This window comes from Monodon monoceros, unplaced genomic scaffold, assembly GCF_005190385.1.
Source record: "Monodon monoceros isolate NGI ecotype Baffin Bay Population unplaced genomic scaffold, NGI_Narwhal_1 Super_Scaffold_9, whole genome shotgun sequence".
Classification (NCBI taxonomy): domain Eukaryota; kingdom Metazoa; phylum Chordata; class Mammalia; order Artiodactyla; family Monodontidae; genus Monodon; species Monodon monoceros.
The window spans coordinates 8,567,213-8,581,937 of record NW_021703786.1 but is presented as its reverse complement, the minus strand read 5'-3'; the positions used below and the strand labels follow the sequence as shown (position 1 = coordinate 8,581,937).

The 14,725-nt window shown below is 37.8% G+C and overlaps 1 protein-coding gene across 2 annotated transcripts in view; it reads right to left on the bottom strand.

The window, feature by feature from the left end:
- Nucleotides 1-464: 464 nt before the first annotated feature.
- Nucleotides 465-14,725, bottom strand: part of VMP1 (vacuole membrane protein 1) — a 130,566-nt gene continuing 116,305 nt past the window's right edge. For both annotated transcript variants that reach the window (XM_029211741.1, XM_029211742.1), the window contains exons 11-12: nt 4,025-4,127; nt 465-2,917 (exon numbers count right to left, since the gene is read on the bottom strand). In XM_029211741.1, the coding sequence (XP_029067574.1) occupies nt 2,774-2,917; nt 4,025-4,127 (247 nt within the window). In that variant the 3' untranslated portion in view covers nt 465-2,773. The remainder of the gene's footprint in view (nt 2,918-4,024; nt 4,128-14,725) is intronic.

Below are 14,725 nucleotides of genomic sequence, written 5' to 3'. Positions count from 1 at the left end.
GCTTAATGAGTAATTTGTACTTAAGGAATCACTTTGAGTAACAAGCCTCCAGCTGTCCTACCAAAGCTACAGACAGCACTGAGCACACTGGGAACACTGGCTGAGTTTGTTTGTAAGGAGTACTCGCTACTATATACACTGAATTAACTAGTGTAATTCAGCAATGTCACTTCCAGCCTGTCGTCTTCTGGATTTTTAGAGAATGGAAATAGTGGCCATTGTCCAAATGAAATTAAAATCCTCCCTTCCTTCTAAATCCCACACTCTGGATTATGGTTATACAGAGAATACAGAAGACACTGCAAGTTCCCATGTGGCATTGCCTGAGGGAGGTGCTCCTCAGTACTTCAGGGTATAAACCCTGATGTGTTGCACTGTATTGTGTTGCTTGTCAGTCACTGAGTTGAGACATGATAAAACACTGCAGATATTCAAGGCACAAAATGAGACTTAAACAAAGTAGAGATGGAATCAAAAGAATTCCCAGGCCCTTTCTTTTATTTGCAGTAACATCAAACCATCCATTTACAAATTTTCTGGTCTCCAATCAGCTGGAATTAACTAGGCATGTCTTTGGGATCATGTTGTTTGTGTCCACTTTGGTGGATAAAAGAAAGGAACAAACCAACCGCAGGAACAGAAGGGTAGCAAACTGCTCCAGCTGGAATCCAGCAGAATCACCTGAACATGTCACACCTGAACACTGAGTGGAGGGAAGGAGGAGAGCTGCTCTTCATTTGTTTTCAAAGCAAATTCATTTGAAAGAGTGAACAAGCCATCATAAGTCAAATGTATTATAAATCACTTAGACCTTCAGCCTAAGAAACTAGTCTTTGTTTTTCTTATACTTTACCCTGAAATAAATTTACCAACAAATCCGAAAGATTTAGTACAAACAGTACAAATCATATTTGCTTTCCTCTTTCCTTCAGACAAACATCAAATAAAATGCAGGTGAAGGAGATGAAACACAACTGGAAGCTGATTTAGAGACTTATACTAACGCTAAAGAATCTAAAAAATTATACTGGTTAATGTGAATCTGTTTAAAATAAAGCATTTGGGTACTGCTTTTCACGTAAGTAACTGTCAAACTGCTAGAAAGTTTCTGGGTGGGGGGAAAAAGACTGTTAAGAAGTAACCTTTCGAAAACCCACAAGGCACGTTGCTTGTCCTTTATTTATTTAGCTTTGATCACAGAGACTATCCCAATTTTCCATAGAATCCTCATGATACTGCTACAATATCATGGCATAAAAGATTCAAAGTGCCAGTAGACATAAGGACCAGTTTTTTTAATCGTAAACCATGATGCTCGGTAATGTTTGAATGGGAACATTTGATATGGATGGTCAGATGAAAGATACCAAAATGTCAGACAGCCCATCGACTGCTGTTGCCATGAGATTCAACAGTCAACATCAGTCTGATAAGCTACCCGACAAGGTGGTACAGCCATGGAGATGTCACGACGGTAGGCAAAACAAGCAGACATTCAGGCAGGATTTGATAAAACCAGGCATTTCTGGCCTGTTGAGATTTAAACCCAATTCTACACTCAACATAATGTCAGTACCAATTTTCCTAAAGGAAAAAAGTGAAACTTTATTTTTTCCCAAGCAAAACAAAATGACCAAGTTCAACCAGAAACATCCCAAAGGAAAAATCACATAAGAACAAAACACTTACTGAAGAAAGGCAAGAAAATTAGGTTACATATAAAAGTAAATTTCTGTCTGTTAAAATCAGAGTACGTGCTGGGCTAAAAATTAAGATATGAGAAAGCTTGTTTTTTAAAAAAACGAGTCATTTTTCTCTCCATGTCCTGTGATTTGTATACTATCATCCCTCCTGTTTTCACAAGCCAAGAAGTCCCCTTGATATACCAGTCCCTAAGGTGCCATTTCAGCAGTGTGTAGCCAGCTGCCCAATTCCAGCCCAACAAAAAATGCTTTGGTGGTGGCCCTTTCATGCAAATAAATGAAGGCTTAAGAAACTGCGGTTGTAGGTGGATATGGCAAGGTTGCATTTAGTTGGTAGAAGCTAAAAGGAAGTAAAAATGTCAAAACGCTCAAGAAAACGGACACGATTTTGGAATGATCAAAGATGTCTTTATAAAGTTTTTTCATGACGTCATTCTAAATATACAGAATAAAAAATGGTGTCAGCTCATTTGCGAGACACCAACAAGATTTTCCTTATACTGTCTCAAAATTGAAAGATCAGTTTCCCAAGAGGGTGTGCAATGCATCATAAAATGGCCTTTTTTCAAAGGTGGGAGAGGAAGGGTTGGGCAGGATGGCATATTAAATTTTACCATAATAGACATGCAAGCCTGTTATCCAATCTAGTATAATTTATATACACTTTTGATGACTTAGAAAAACAAAGAAGTCATTTGTGACAAGCCTAAAAAGCTTGACATATTGGACATACTTAGGAACCATTTTTTTTTTTGGTGTCCGGAATTCTTTAATTGTACCATGTGGGCTTTTGAAAATAACAAGTAGAAGGCCAGTTTTTGTTAAGTTTGCTGCTTAATATCACATTCCACCCTAATAAAATACAATTTGGATTGAATTGACGGTGGATACCTTACCTTAACAAAGGAAGAGTATTGTCAGTGCAAGATATGGACTAAACTGCTTTCAGGGGAAAAAAAAAATTAAAATTGATACAGGTTGGAAAAGGGAATTTTCCTTCCTGGTTTGGAGTCCTCCCAATTTAAGGCAGAACCCGTCCATTTAAATTTTTGCAGTTAAAACTTTTCTGCTTATTTAGTTTTCTCCTCTGAGTTCAACCGCTGCTGGATTCGTTTGGCATAACTTTGTGCCATGGAGTTAATGATGGACAGGATGAAGTAACACACCATTACAACAACCAACTTCTCAAACATCCAGGACAACCAGTTTTCTCCCTGCAGGAAGAAAGGCAGAACAATCCACGAGAAATGCTCCATTAGTTCAGTAGTAAAAAGGGGAACACCTACCATGTTTTAACGAAAATAATGAGAACCTGGAGCTTACAACTTATAAAGCCTAAACAATTAAAAATGAAAAGTCTTGTGTCTTCAGCTACTGTGAAATCTACATTCAGGCTTTCTTACACCCAGCTATTAAGATTTCACTTCGTTAGATATAAAGTCAATGTTGAGTCATATAATTTAGAATGGGGTGAGTGTGAAGTCATCTCTTATCTTTCACTACACAAAGTCTTTGATTAAATCTTACTATCTGAAGTCACCATGGAGATACTTGCAGAGGGTTGTGTCAAGATAGTTACACGTGTATATATTCTTGTTCCAGGATTAGGAGCAGCTTTTAAAATATAAATGTTATTTCTGGAGTCATGTTTGGTCAACTGAGGGCAGCAAAGGGCCACGTAAAGAGTGTAAGGCCATCAAAAAACAAAAAACAAAAAAACCCAACCAAACAAGAAAAACACTATGCTTCCTTCAAGTTTCCCATTTCAGGTTACTGCTTACTCATCCTCTTCTAGTCATTTCCTTTGCTGCAGAACTGTTTATAGAAAAGGCAGGCTTAATTTAATTAAGTTTTTAAGTTATGTTAACAGCTTTGGTTTATATTAAAAAAAATTATTTTCCCATCTGTGAAAAGAAAAATAGAGCAAAAATGAAGGAAGATATTCAAATGAACTCAGTAAGTCCAATACTTTGTTATGCTATAAATTTTAACTTTTTAATTCACTTGGAAAGTATACTTGCTACTTATAAATAATTTAAGATCAAGGTAATAACTCATTCTACATAACAAATCCATTATTTTTCATTAGCCCAAGGCTTGTTTTTGGGAGAAGATGTAAAAAATAGAAGTTATCAATACATTTTCTGATCTAGACAAAGGCACATTTGCCAGTAGGGAATAAACCGAGCCTCAAACTTCTGCTAAGACTGACAAACCTCACTCTATTTGCCTAAAAATGCCAGTGAGTGCTGTGAATGTAACTTCGCCCTGAAACTGTGGGGGGTGGGGGGGGAAGAGAAGAAGATAGAGGAAAGTCTCACCTGTGGTGCACCCGTTTCGCTTTTGTGGTGAAGCTTCTGACGCTGGGCCTCCAGGTATTCCTGGAATGGCTTCTGCAGAGATGGACCTATGCCAGGGACAGCACTGGAAGCAGGGTACAACCACCCAAGGAAAAAAATACATTTGGGAAGAAAAGCAGGAAAAATGTTAAAGAAAAATCCACTTACCGCCTCAACTCAAAAAGCAGGGATTAGATAGAAGGAGGAAAAAACCCAACAATAATCAGCAGAGCTGGCGAAATCCTGTGAACTCTTTTCAATGGATCAGAATCCATCCTTTCACAACCCCATAAAGGAGAAAAAGCTCTCACTCCAAATGTTTAAGGAAATAGGAGCTGAGAGTCCCTTCTAGTAGAAGAGTTAGTTCTCAGAGTGAGGCCAGCTCTCAGCTGATGCTGCACACTGGTGTGGTACAAAGAATAAAATGAATGACTTCTGAGAAGTCTCACATTTATCACCACCAGTTCCTGTAAGAACTGGTTTGAACCGATTAATAAGGAAATGACTTATGCTTGTGTCATCCCTAGTTGAAAAAGAAACTGCCCGCCCTCTCTCTGACTTGTCCCATCTTCTCAGAGGGGGCGGTCCTTTCTCAATCCAAGTCCTTATTAGGACAATCTGTGCGTCATCCTTATCCAAAAAGAATGCATTAGCAAATTTGGGAGGCACCTCCCACTAGTCAGAAGTCAGTGATTAACAAAGGAACAAAGAAGGAACTGCGAACCTTGAATCACTTCGTGGTTTATGGTAGGTGGTTTGCACAGAAACTACAGTACATTACTAAACAACTTGTTCTGAGATGATTGGGACAGTGATCTCTGATAAGTTTATGTACTCGGAGCTCCCTCTCACCTAGAATATGTGGAGGTAGTGCTGTTAAACCGGTTTGGCAACTGTAGGTACCAGGCTTCTGTTTTAGAAATGCTTGCAGGCATTTTAAAAAATGGTAACTTGGGGCAACTTAGAAAACCAGACATCTCTATTTTCTATACCCTTTATTTTCTCATCTGATAATAATAGGGTTAAAAGCTAAATGAGCCCAATCTTTTTCCTGGGGCCAGCAAAAGGTATTTTATGTATTTGCAACAGTGCCTTATGTTCTCCTTTTTTAAGTAAGTATTAAATTAACTTCACTGCCCTTTTTCTAGAACAATTCAGTTGCTGCTTTCTGTAACAAAAAGCAGGAGTAGAGGAAGAGAAATTTCTTGCTACTGTGTTTACAAGAGGTGAACAAATACATAACTCCTGGCTGACACTTTTCTTAGATCCTTTTAATTATCAACCACCACGCCCTTAATGGAGTCCTTATTTTATATCCAACACTGTAATTGGTACTATGGGGAAAGAAAAAAACTGCAAGAAATAGTCTATGTCCAAGAACTTAAAATCATTACAGGGATTCAAAACACACACACACACACACACACACACACACACACACACACACACACACCACCTGATTTGCAAACAAAAGAATTTATAAATCACTAATAAATTTCTCAACTTTTTGGTACAGAAGATATATTCCAAAGAAAGTGAAGGGAAAAAAGAGAGATCAGTGTGGGGTGAAGTTGTTTAAAAAGTCCTTTAATGAATACTGAAGGATATGTAAAAAGGCCTGGATAGACATATGTAGTAGAGGCAATGAGTGCATTGATGATTCCAGAAGACCTGTATGACAGACATCAAAGATGGAGAAGTGGGACTTCCCCCATGGTCCAGTGATTAATGCTCTGCACTCCCAATTCAGGGGGCCTGGGTTCGATACCTGGTCGGGGAACTAGATCCCGCATGCTGCAACTAAAAAATGGTCCTGCGTGCCGCAACTAAAGATCCCACATAAATAAGTAAATATTAAAAAAAAAAAAAACAAAAGAAAACAGAGAAGGGAGGGAGACTGTGGGTTAAGTCCTCTCATAGACTTTTACGTGGCCTTACATTAGTACGATAAACCAGAAGAGCTGTCTCTGAGCTCTGTTGCTGTTTATTAGTAATGATTCTTCTACAAAGGAGCAACAATAGTACACACTTTCTCTTTAAAACTACCCTTGGGTAGTTCTTTATATAATGCATAAAGGAATGCAAATAGCTCATCCACTTACACTTGAAATAAACCACATAAATATAAAAAAAATCCAGTAAAATAAATGCACAAAAAGATTGGCTTTGAAGATTACAGATTTATAAGAACTTTCCTTCAGAAATTCTTTTGGCCACAGGCACAGCTTGCAGGATCTTAGTTCCCCGACTAGGGATTGAACCCAGGTCCATGGCAGTGAAAGTGCCGAGTCCTAACCACTGGACTGCCAGGGAATTCCCAGAAATTGATTCTTTCACCCTTAATAACAATAACTTATGTCATTATTTTAAACTCCCAAGGATGGCTATAGTCAAGCCAGTTTTTTTTTTTTGAAAGTTAAAAAAAACTTATTTAGAGAGGCTGAAATGATTGTATGCTTATTTGAACAGCTAGGTTGTACAAGAAATGACTTGAAAATTCCCTTTTTGATGTCCTCCAAGAGTTGGGTTCCATTATGTGTCTTGTTCTTTCTTCAGACCTCTAACTTCAGACTGACTTTAAGCAAAAATATGGCTTACAGTTTTCCTCAAATCATTCTTGGGCTCCAGGGTCAAGCCATTATTTAAAGAGAAAATTAAGAACCAAGACCCAATGGTAGAAAGGTTCTACTTTGCTGTTGTTGTTGAGGGGAATGAGGAAGGGACTGGCAACAATCATTCTAGATTCCTTTCAAAATAACTGGAAACCATAAATGATTTGCCATTGTAAGTCCATTAAGACCTACTTTTTTAGCTGATAGAGAATATATGTCATTACACATTTACATGATGTGTAACTTTCAAAGAATTATCTTGGGCTAATGCAGAGATTAATTTTTCAAGGAGCTATGGTGTTTGTTACATGCTTTAGAGAGTTTTTGGTGGTGGGATGGGAGATTCAGTTTTTCATAAGAGACTAGGAACTGGTGAAAATAGAGAAGTTAAAAGTTTTTACAGCAATATATTAGCCAAAACTATTATGAAAAAATGCCACATGATCTGAAAAAATCTAAAAAGTTAGCATATTTGAAAACTAGGTATTAAGTGTTACATAATGAATTATTCGTCAGGTCCTCTTAATTTTTTAAATATATTCATCAAAATTTTAGTTTTATTTTCATTTCTCTATGTCTACAAACAACGGCTTAAGGCCACACATGCCTCAGCTTATACAAAGCACTGTTATACTAAAGTTTTCTTAATTAACACGAAAGTTCTTTAAGTTCTTTAGATAAAAATTGAAATTACAGTTTTCACTCTTAACATACATTTAAGGAAAACAATAGCACCATCTCACGACTTCATCCCTCAAGTTATTTTCAAGCAGCAGACACAAGTAAGAGTCCATTCTTACATTTAGGATTAATTTAAGGTACACACATGAGGAAGGAATAACTTGCATCACAGTTCAGTGTCTTTTTATAGTTGGCTCAGGAAATAAATGCCATTTTCTGAAAGCCATTGAATTCAGAGTACCTTGTGCACCTGGCTAAGGACCCTCATCTCAACCCATGGTGGGTGGGTGAAGTTCTCCATCTGTCATTAGGTGCTGATTAAGTTCAAAGTATTAGTTACTATTTTCCAGTCAGTGGTTGGATTTAAATATACTTAAACTAGCCGTAAACAGCCATTTTCTCTAGGTGAGAAAACCTTAAAGAAGAAAAGAAAAAACAAAGGAAAACAAAAGCAAGAATAAAATTGATCTCATCTACTTTTCCTTGCTGTAGACCTTCAGCATAGTGGGTAAAAAAATTTTTGTGGATAGTAATATCTTGATATTTATTTTCTTGGCACACACATTTTTCAGATAATATAATTCATGAAGAAACAAATTTCCAACAACTTATTCTAATGGCAATTTTTGAACTTTTGTTACTGATTTTAATAAAGAAAGAAAGAAACAAAACACTTCAGAAAATGCAAACAAAAGAAGGGAAAAAAAGTAAAGAAAAAATTCCACAGAAGTCTAATAAACCCACTCAGAGCTCAAAAGTGGTTTCATGGGAACAATATTTTGCCATGCTTATATACCTAAGTATGTGTTAAAACAAAAACAAGACAAACTTCTTTGCAAAATTCTGTCAAGGGCCCTGACCATTATGCAAACAAAATCTATTATTTTTCGATGTTTTTTAATGCATCTGTGACTCTGTTTGTGGAAATCACTTATCTGATAAGAAATCTGTATTTTAAACTCTCCCCACATTGACTCATTATAAATAAAGGTCTGCATTGTGTTCCCACAAAAAGCCAGAAAATCTACCAGAGGAAGCATCACAATCGGCAGAGGTTGCGTAGAGTGGGTGATGTGAGTACTCCAGTTTTTCACAATGCTTAAATTTTCATTTTATGAGCATACACCTATTCCAAAAAATTCATCGGTCATTGTTATTCTGTTTTCAAGGGCCTCCTTTCAAATTTTGTAGGTCTCAAACAAATTGGTTCACCAGATATAAAAAACACACCATTTGATTTACTTTGATTCTCTTCTCCATTACAGACATAGTCATCAATCTAGGACTTGCTATTAAAAGACCCGAAATTTTCCTGTTCATGATTCTGTTTGGATTTTTCCACCCAGATGAGTGTTTTTTATTATTATGTGCCATCATAAAACTGGGGCACAGTGCTTAATGACATAGAAGTAACATAAACTTTTTAAAAATTGATTTGTCTTGTTTAGCCCTATTTACACAGGACCTATATAAGGCTAAGCAGTTGAAATGCCTATGGGAATTAAACAGGTATCAATAAAGTAAATTTTTAACACAGGCTCCGCTTTGTTAACCACTTTTTTTGAAGATCTTAGCATTAATGTGCATTAATGTGATTGTGTAAGTCATATCATTGGCGTTCCAGAAAACATACTGTCTGACATGGATTCCTAGTAAGGCTATAGGGCAGTAAGCCTTTATCTTTCTTAGAAAAAAAAAGTATGGGCAAAAAAAATTTTTTTTAACCTTCGTTTCACTATTTGTGCAGTACTTTGAGGCTGATTTATTTAACATTCCTCTAATGATTAATCAGAACATGGAAATAACACTCTCAGGGTGTGGTTAGTTAAACCGCGGAAAGCTTATGAATGTGAGAAAATGTTTTTAGAAGAAGATTCAGGTCAGGGGTAGTATTAAAAGAAAGGGAAAGGAAAGGTTTAATCAAGTCTACTGCTGCTATAATTCAGAAAGCATAACAGAGATCTTTTGAAGTAGACTACTTTTTGATAGCACCAAAAGCAGCTTTTAAGGGCAGAGGAGCCTAGACCAATGGTCTGCGAACATTTTTGATATTTGTACTTATGCAAATAGTAAAACATACAAATACAAATTAAAATGGATAAAATATGGATGGAATCTTAAAAATTTTTTAATTGTTACTAAATGTCTTACTAATTATGACAGCTTTCATGCTATCATTAGCAAATATTTCTGATTAATGGGACATAGAAAAAACAATAAATTGCAGCATGCCCACTGTAAGCCCCTTTTGTACCATGGACCTCTTACTCTAGCCCTAGCCTATGTTTGTAATCCATGATTTGTGATCTTCTGACATGTGGATTGAGGGAGTGCCAATCAGACTGATGGTAAACTATATCCTCCATGTATGTATAGCCATATAAATTATATGTACATATACTACCATAATAATGTTATGTACATTACAAAATACACAAAAAATAACAAAGATGTAAATAAATATAAATAGAAGTTCTATTTTAGTCCCACTCCAATGGTGGAGACCACTGGTTTAGACCAGGAAACTAAACCGCAAGGGGTATAGATACTATACCTTGTTCCCAAAAGGTCAAAAATATCTTAAGGCTTAGTTAGCAGAACAACTCAAGGCAAAACTCTTAGGTAACATATTAGAGAAAAGAAAGCTATTTCTACAAAGATCCAGATTAAGTGTCTCTTTTTTGCTCATCCTTCCATTCTTTATAGTGGCTCCTATAGGCCACTATAAAGAGGGCCTTTAAGAACCTGAATAGCCAAATCTCAAGGACTGAAATCCTGTGCCCACAGTTAAACTTATATTTATGTTTTAAATGAATATCAGGGTCTTTAGAATTTTCTTGATTGGGTGAGGATCATTGTATGTAAATCAATAAGTCAAATTTGACTCCAGAGAATTCTATCAATTGAGATTTGTCCTGGGAGCTGAGAAGTAAGTACAGCCATAAACAGACTCTTCTAGACTGAAGCTACAGGCTCTTCTGCTAAAGAGATTAAATTTTACAGTTAAGGTACTGGTAGGATATATTTTCAGGGATGAAATAAAAGCCCCTCCCTATCCCACCTCCATTACATGCTGATCTGTCTTCTGAACAAAAGAGGCAATGATAGTACGGTAGGTAGAAGTTCAGTGACAAGATGGCCTAGCAAGTCCCTTTCTTGATAACAGTCTTATAAATAATTCTTTGTTTTCAGAAACGTGCACATGTTGGTCAAACACTGTAGAGTTAAACACCACACCACCATAACCAACCCCACCCCCGGCCCTGCCCCCACTGGGCAGGGAGGCCAGGATCTAAACAGGCTTAACGGTTAGTACTTTAATGAGTTGTCATTTCCTGTCTGATAAAGATTCTCACAGTATTTAACCACCAGTTTCCCTGGGGCCCCGACCAATACTAGAACTCTATTCATAGTGACTCAGAATGGATCTCAAGACTCCTGACCTGATTCAACAATGATAGATTTCCCTGCAAATGAAACAAAAAGTCTTTCCTCCTTAGGTAGACTGCTCAGGAGAAGAGGCAGGCAAGGCAGAGGGGAAGTAGTTTATCAAACAATCTTTCTGAAGAAGCCAAAGGCCATCATGCTAAAATCCATTAGTATTTATAGCCTTTCAGTCCTCAGAGATTAGAGAAAGAAAAAAGAAAAGAAGATACAAATTGATCCCTAATTAATCCATGAACCCAGGAATATGAGAAGTAAATGAACTGGTGTTGGCTGCAAGTAAACATATTTAACCCGGTAAAAATGGGATCCAGTAATCCCATGTGACTGAAATGAAAGAGTTAAAATCTAGGGCTTTCTCATATATACAAGTTTGAGTTGACAGTCTCTGGTACCATCTAAAATTCGTTGTGATTCAACCTCAGGATTTGGGATTAAAACATCTTGAATTTCATTCACAGCTGTGCCCCTTTCAAATTATTAAAACCTCTTTTGTACTCAAGTTAGTCCATTGTGCGCTGAGTAGAATTGACACCATGACACCATGGTGATGACACCATCAGTTTCCTAGCAGCTGTGTAGAAGGAAGACCACTGCTTTATCCAGAAACATCAGGTGTACTGTTTCTACTGCCTCACAGCATATTTCTATCACAGGCATCTTTCAAAAAAAAGTAACCCTCAATTGCACTTGCTTTCCTTTTTTAAAAAAATGTATTTATTTGTTTATTTTTGGCTGCATTGGGTCTTCGTTGCTGCATGCGGGCTTTCTCTAGTTGCAGTGAGCAGGGGTTACTCTTCGTTGCAGTGTGCGGGCTTCTCATTGCAGTGGCTTCTCTTGCTGCCGAGCATGGGCTCTAGGCGCACAGGCTTTAGTAGTTGTGGCACGCAGGCTCAGTAGTTGTGGCTCACAGGCTCTAGAGCGCAGGCTCAGTAGTTGTGGTGCACGGGCTTAGTTGCTCCACGGCATGTGGGATCTTCCCAGACCAGGGCTCGAATTATGTCCCCTGCATTGGCAGGCGGATTCTTAACCACTGTGCCACCAGGGAAGCCCTGCACTTGCTTTTGAACATTTGGAATTGTTTTCTATAAGAATCAGGATGAAGGTAAGAACTCCTCACAATTAGCACGTACTCTTTGAAATATGCTATCATTAAAGGGCAGCTTTTGAAAACAAAACCTCATTTCAGAATTTTGAGTTGAGCAATAGAAGCCAAACAGGCATTTATGTTAACGAATGAGGGCAGAGCTAAAGAAGTGGTCTTATATAAGAACCAAGTAAAAGTGATTGGCTGCTAAAACAAAACCCTGTTAAAAATCAACTGCTGCTGGTTGGATGACCCACTGAGTTCTAAGAAAGAAAGAAATCAGCAACAGGGACCCGCAGACCCAAAGGTCAAGAATAAAGAATAGTTTGCGGAATTTCAAATTTAAGGTGAAATAGCACGGAAGCTCACTGGCCTTTATATCATTCAAAGTGGCTTGATTGTGAGTGAAAAAAGCGACAGTATTGAAAACGAATTTAAACTTATCAAGAAAAATCTAGTTACTCCAACCATTAGGCAGAAACTCGCTAAATGCAGTAGATAACCTTAAAAACAAAAGCCAGGATCTCTGCCCTCAATGAACTTAATCTAGAAGGGTGATGAGAGGGAGAGGAAAAAAAAATGCATTTAAACCTACAGTACAAAACCCAGTAGGTTTCTCAAAGTAACACCGGCAGTAACTAGTTTCAGCTCTGCCAGGTCAATACAAGTGTGAACAAGGATAGTAGACAGAAAGAACTCATGCTGACTCCCTATCACATTCACGAGGCAGCCATTTGAAACTAGCACTCTCGTCCAAATCTCCAACTTCAAGATTACCTCAGTAGCTGTGGCACGCGGGCTCTAGAGCACAGGCTCAGTAGTTGTGGGCACGGCGTTAGTTGCTCCAAGGCATGTGGGATCTTCCCGGACCAGGGCTTGAACCCGTGTCCCCTGCATTGGCAGGCGGATTCTTAACCACTGTGCCACCAGGGAAGTCCCTTCATTCCAGTTTTGAAGGAAGAAGTGGTTAAGGAGAATAAATCAAACCACTCAGGCTTTTGATCCTATCTCCTTACAGCTCTTACCATTTACATGAATTTAAATATGTTTCAGTTTCCCCATGAAGACAGTGATAGTAAGTACCTTATAGGTTTTATTATGCATATTCATAAAAACAAATGTAAAGCATCTGGCACACTGAGTGCTTACTAAATGTTATATCCAACCCACGTCCTTCCTTTTCTTCATTTGTATTTTCCATCTCTAGCTTTTAACCACAGTATTTCCCTCAGCCTAAAATATACAGAGGTCTCTCCTAATAATGAATAAATGAATTCAATTAGTCAACAAATATTTATAGAACACTTAAAATGCGTCAGGTATGACCTTGGCCTGACTTCTTCTTTACCCACTATGTAGGTCAATATAATTGGGTTTTAGTTTTCATCATTCTACAGAAATGCTCTAATTATGGTTAATAGTAACTTCCTAATACAATGTCCATTTCTCACCTTACAGTCTAACTCCAGTGTTCTTGCTTTAACCTTTAACTGCCTCCCAATATCTATAAGAAAAATACAAAGGAGTTAAGAGTCCAAAGAGAAGATAAACTACAGGAAGAGGACACGAAATAGAAGGAGTTTTCTATCTGAAGTACAGAAGATTATATTAAAATCAGCATGTACAACTGATTCTCAGCAGCTGGGGTCTTAAAACCTCTGTGTCCTCCTCTGATTAATACAGTTATTTGTGTTCCACACTTCCATAACTTTTTCTGACAATGATCAAAAAAAGTCTAAGAGAATCAAATACATAAACCAGGTTTGTGTATTTTAAAATGAAAGGCTAGGGACTTCCCTGGTGGTGCAGTGGTTAAGAATCCATCTGCCAGTGCAGGGGACACGGGTTCAAGCCCTGGTCCGGGAAGATCCCACATGCTGCGGAGAAACTGAGCCCATGCGCCACAACTACTGAGCCTGTGCTCTGGGCCCCGTGAGCCACAACTTCAGAGACCACGTACCACAACCACCGAAGCCCGCGCGCCTAAAGCCTGTGCTCTGCAACAAGAGAAGCCACTGCAGTTAGAAGCTTGCGCACTGCAACAAAGAGTAGCCCCCTCTCGCCGCAACTTAGAGAAAACCCGTGTGCAGCAACGAAGACCCAACACAGCCAAAATAAATAAATAAATAAATAAAAATAATAAAATAAAATGAAAGGGTAGATTTTCTTTCTGTAGAAGAAAAAGTCCAGACCAATATGGCTCATTCTGACCACTTACAGAGTGAGGAACAAGAAACAACATTAAGATTCAAGCACTTAATTACTCACTGGTTAAAATGATCTCTCTTGCCACAGGCAAGTCTGACTCTTGAGGTCAAATGTCAAGTTAACTTAGAAATAGGAGACAGCAAAGAAGAGCATGGAACATTCTGTATCTGGTAAAAAAGTCCCTGCTCCAGCCAACCCCATCCCCCGAGTTCAATGACTGAGTTATGGAAATTTTCTTGTGTGGTAAAACTGGGGACTTTGTCTTCCAATAAGACTCTGGCAACCTGACAATGAGCCAATGTTCTGCATATGGTTTGTTACGAGTCATATGCTTAATGTTATTTTCTGGGAATTCTCATCCTCTATTTGGTGAGAATATCAGAACATGTCATTTTAATCATGATTTTAAAGTTAGACTTGGTCATGCTCTTTAAGAAATATGTCCAGGTCTCTCTCATTGGAGAAAATCTAAAATTAAATAAAAATAAGTTTAAAATCAAAGAAAGAAAGAGAAAGAAAGAAAGAAGAAAGGAAGGAAGGAAGGAAGGAAGGAAGGAAGAAAGGAAGGAAGAAAGGAAGGAAGAAAGAAAGGAAGAAAGAAAGGAAGAAAGAAAGAAAGAAAGAAAGAAAGAAAGAAAGAAAGAAAGAAAG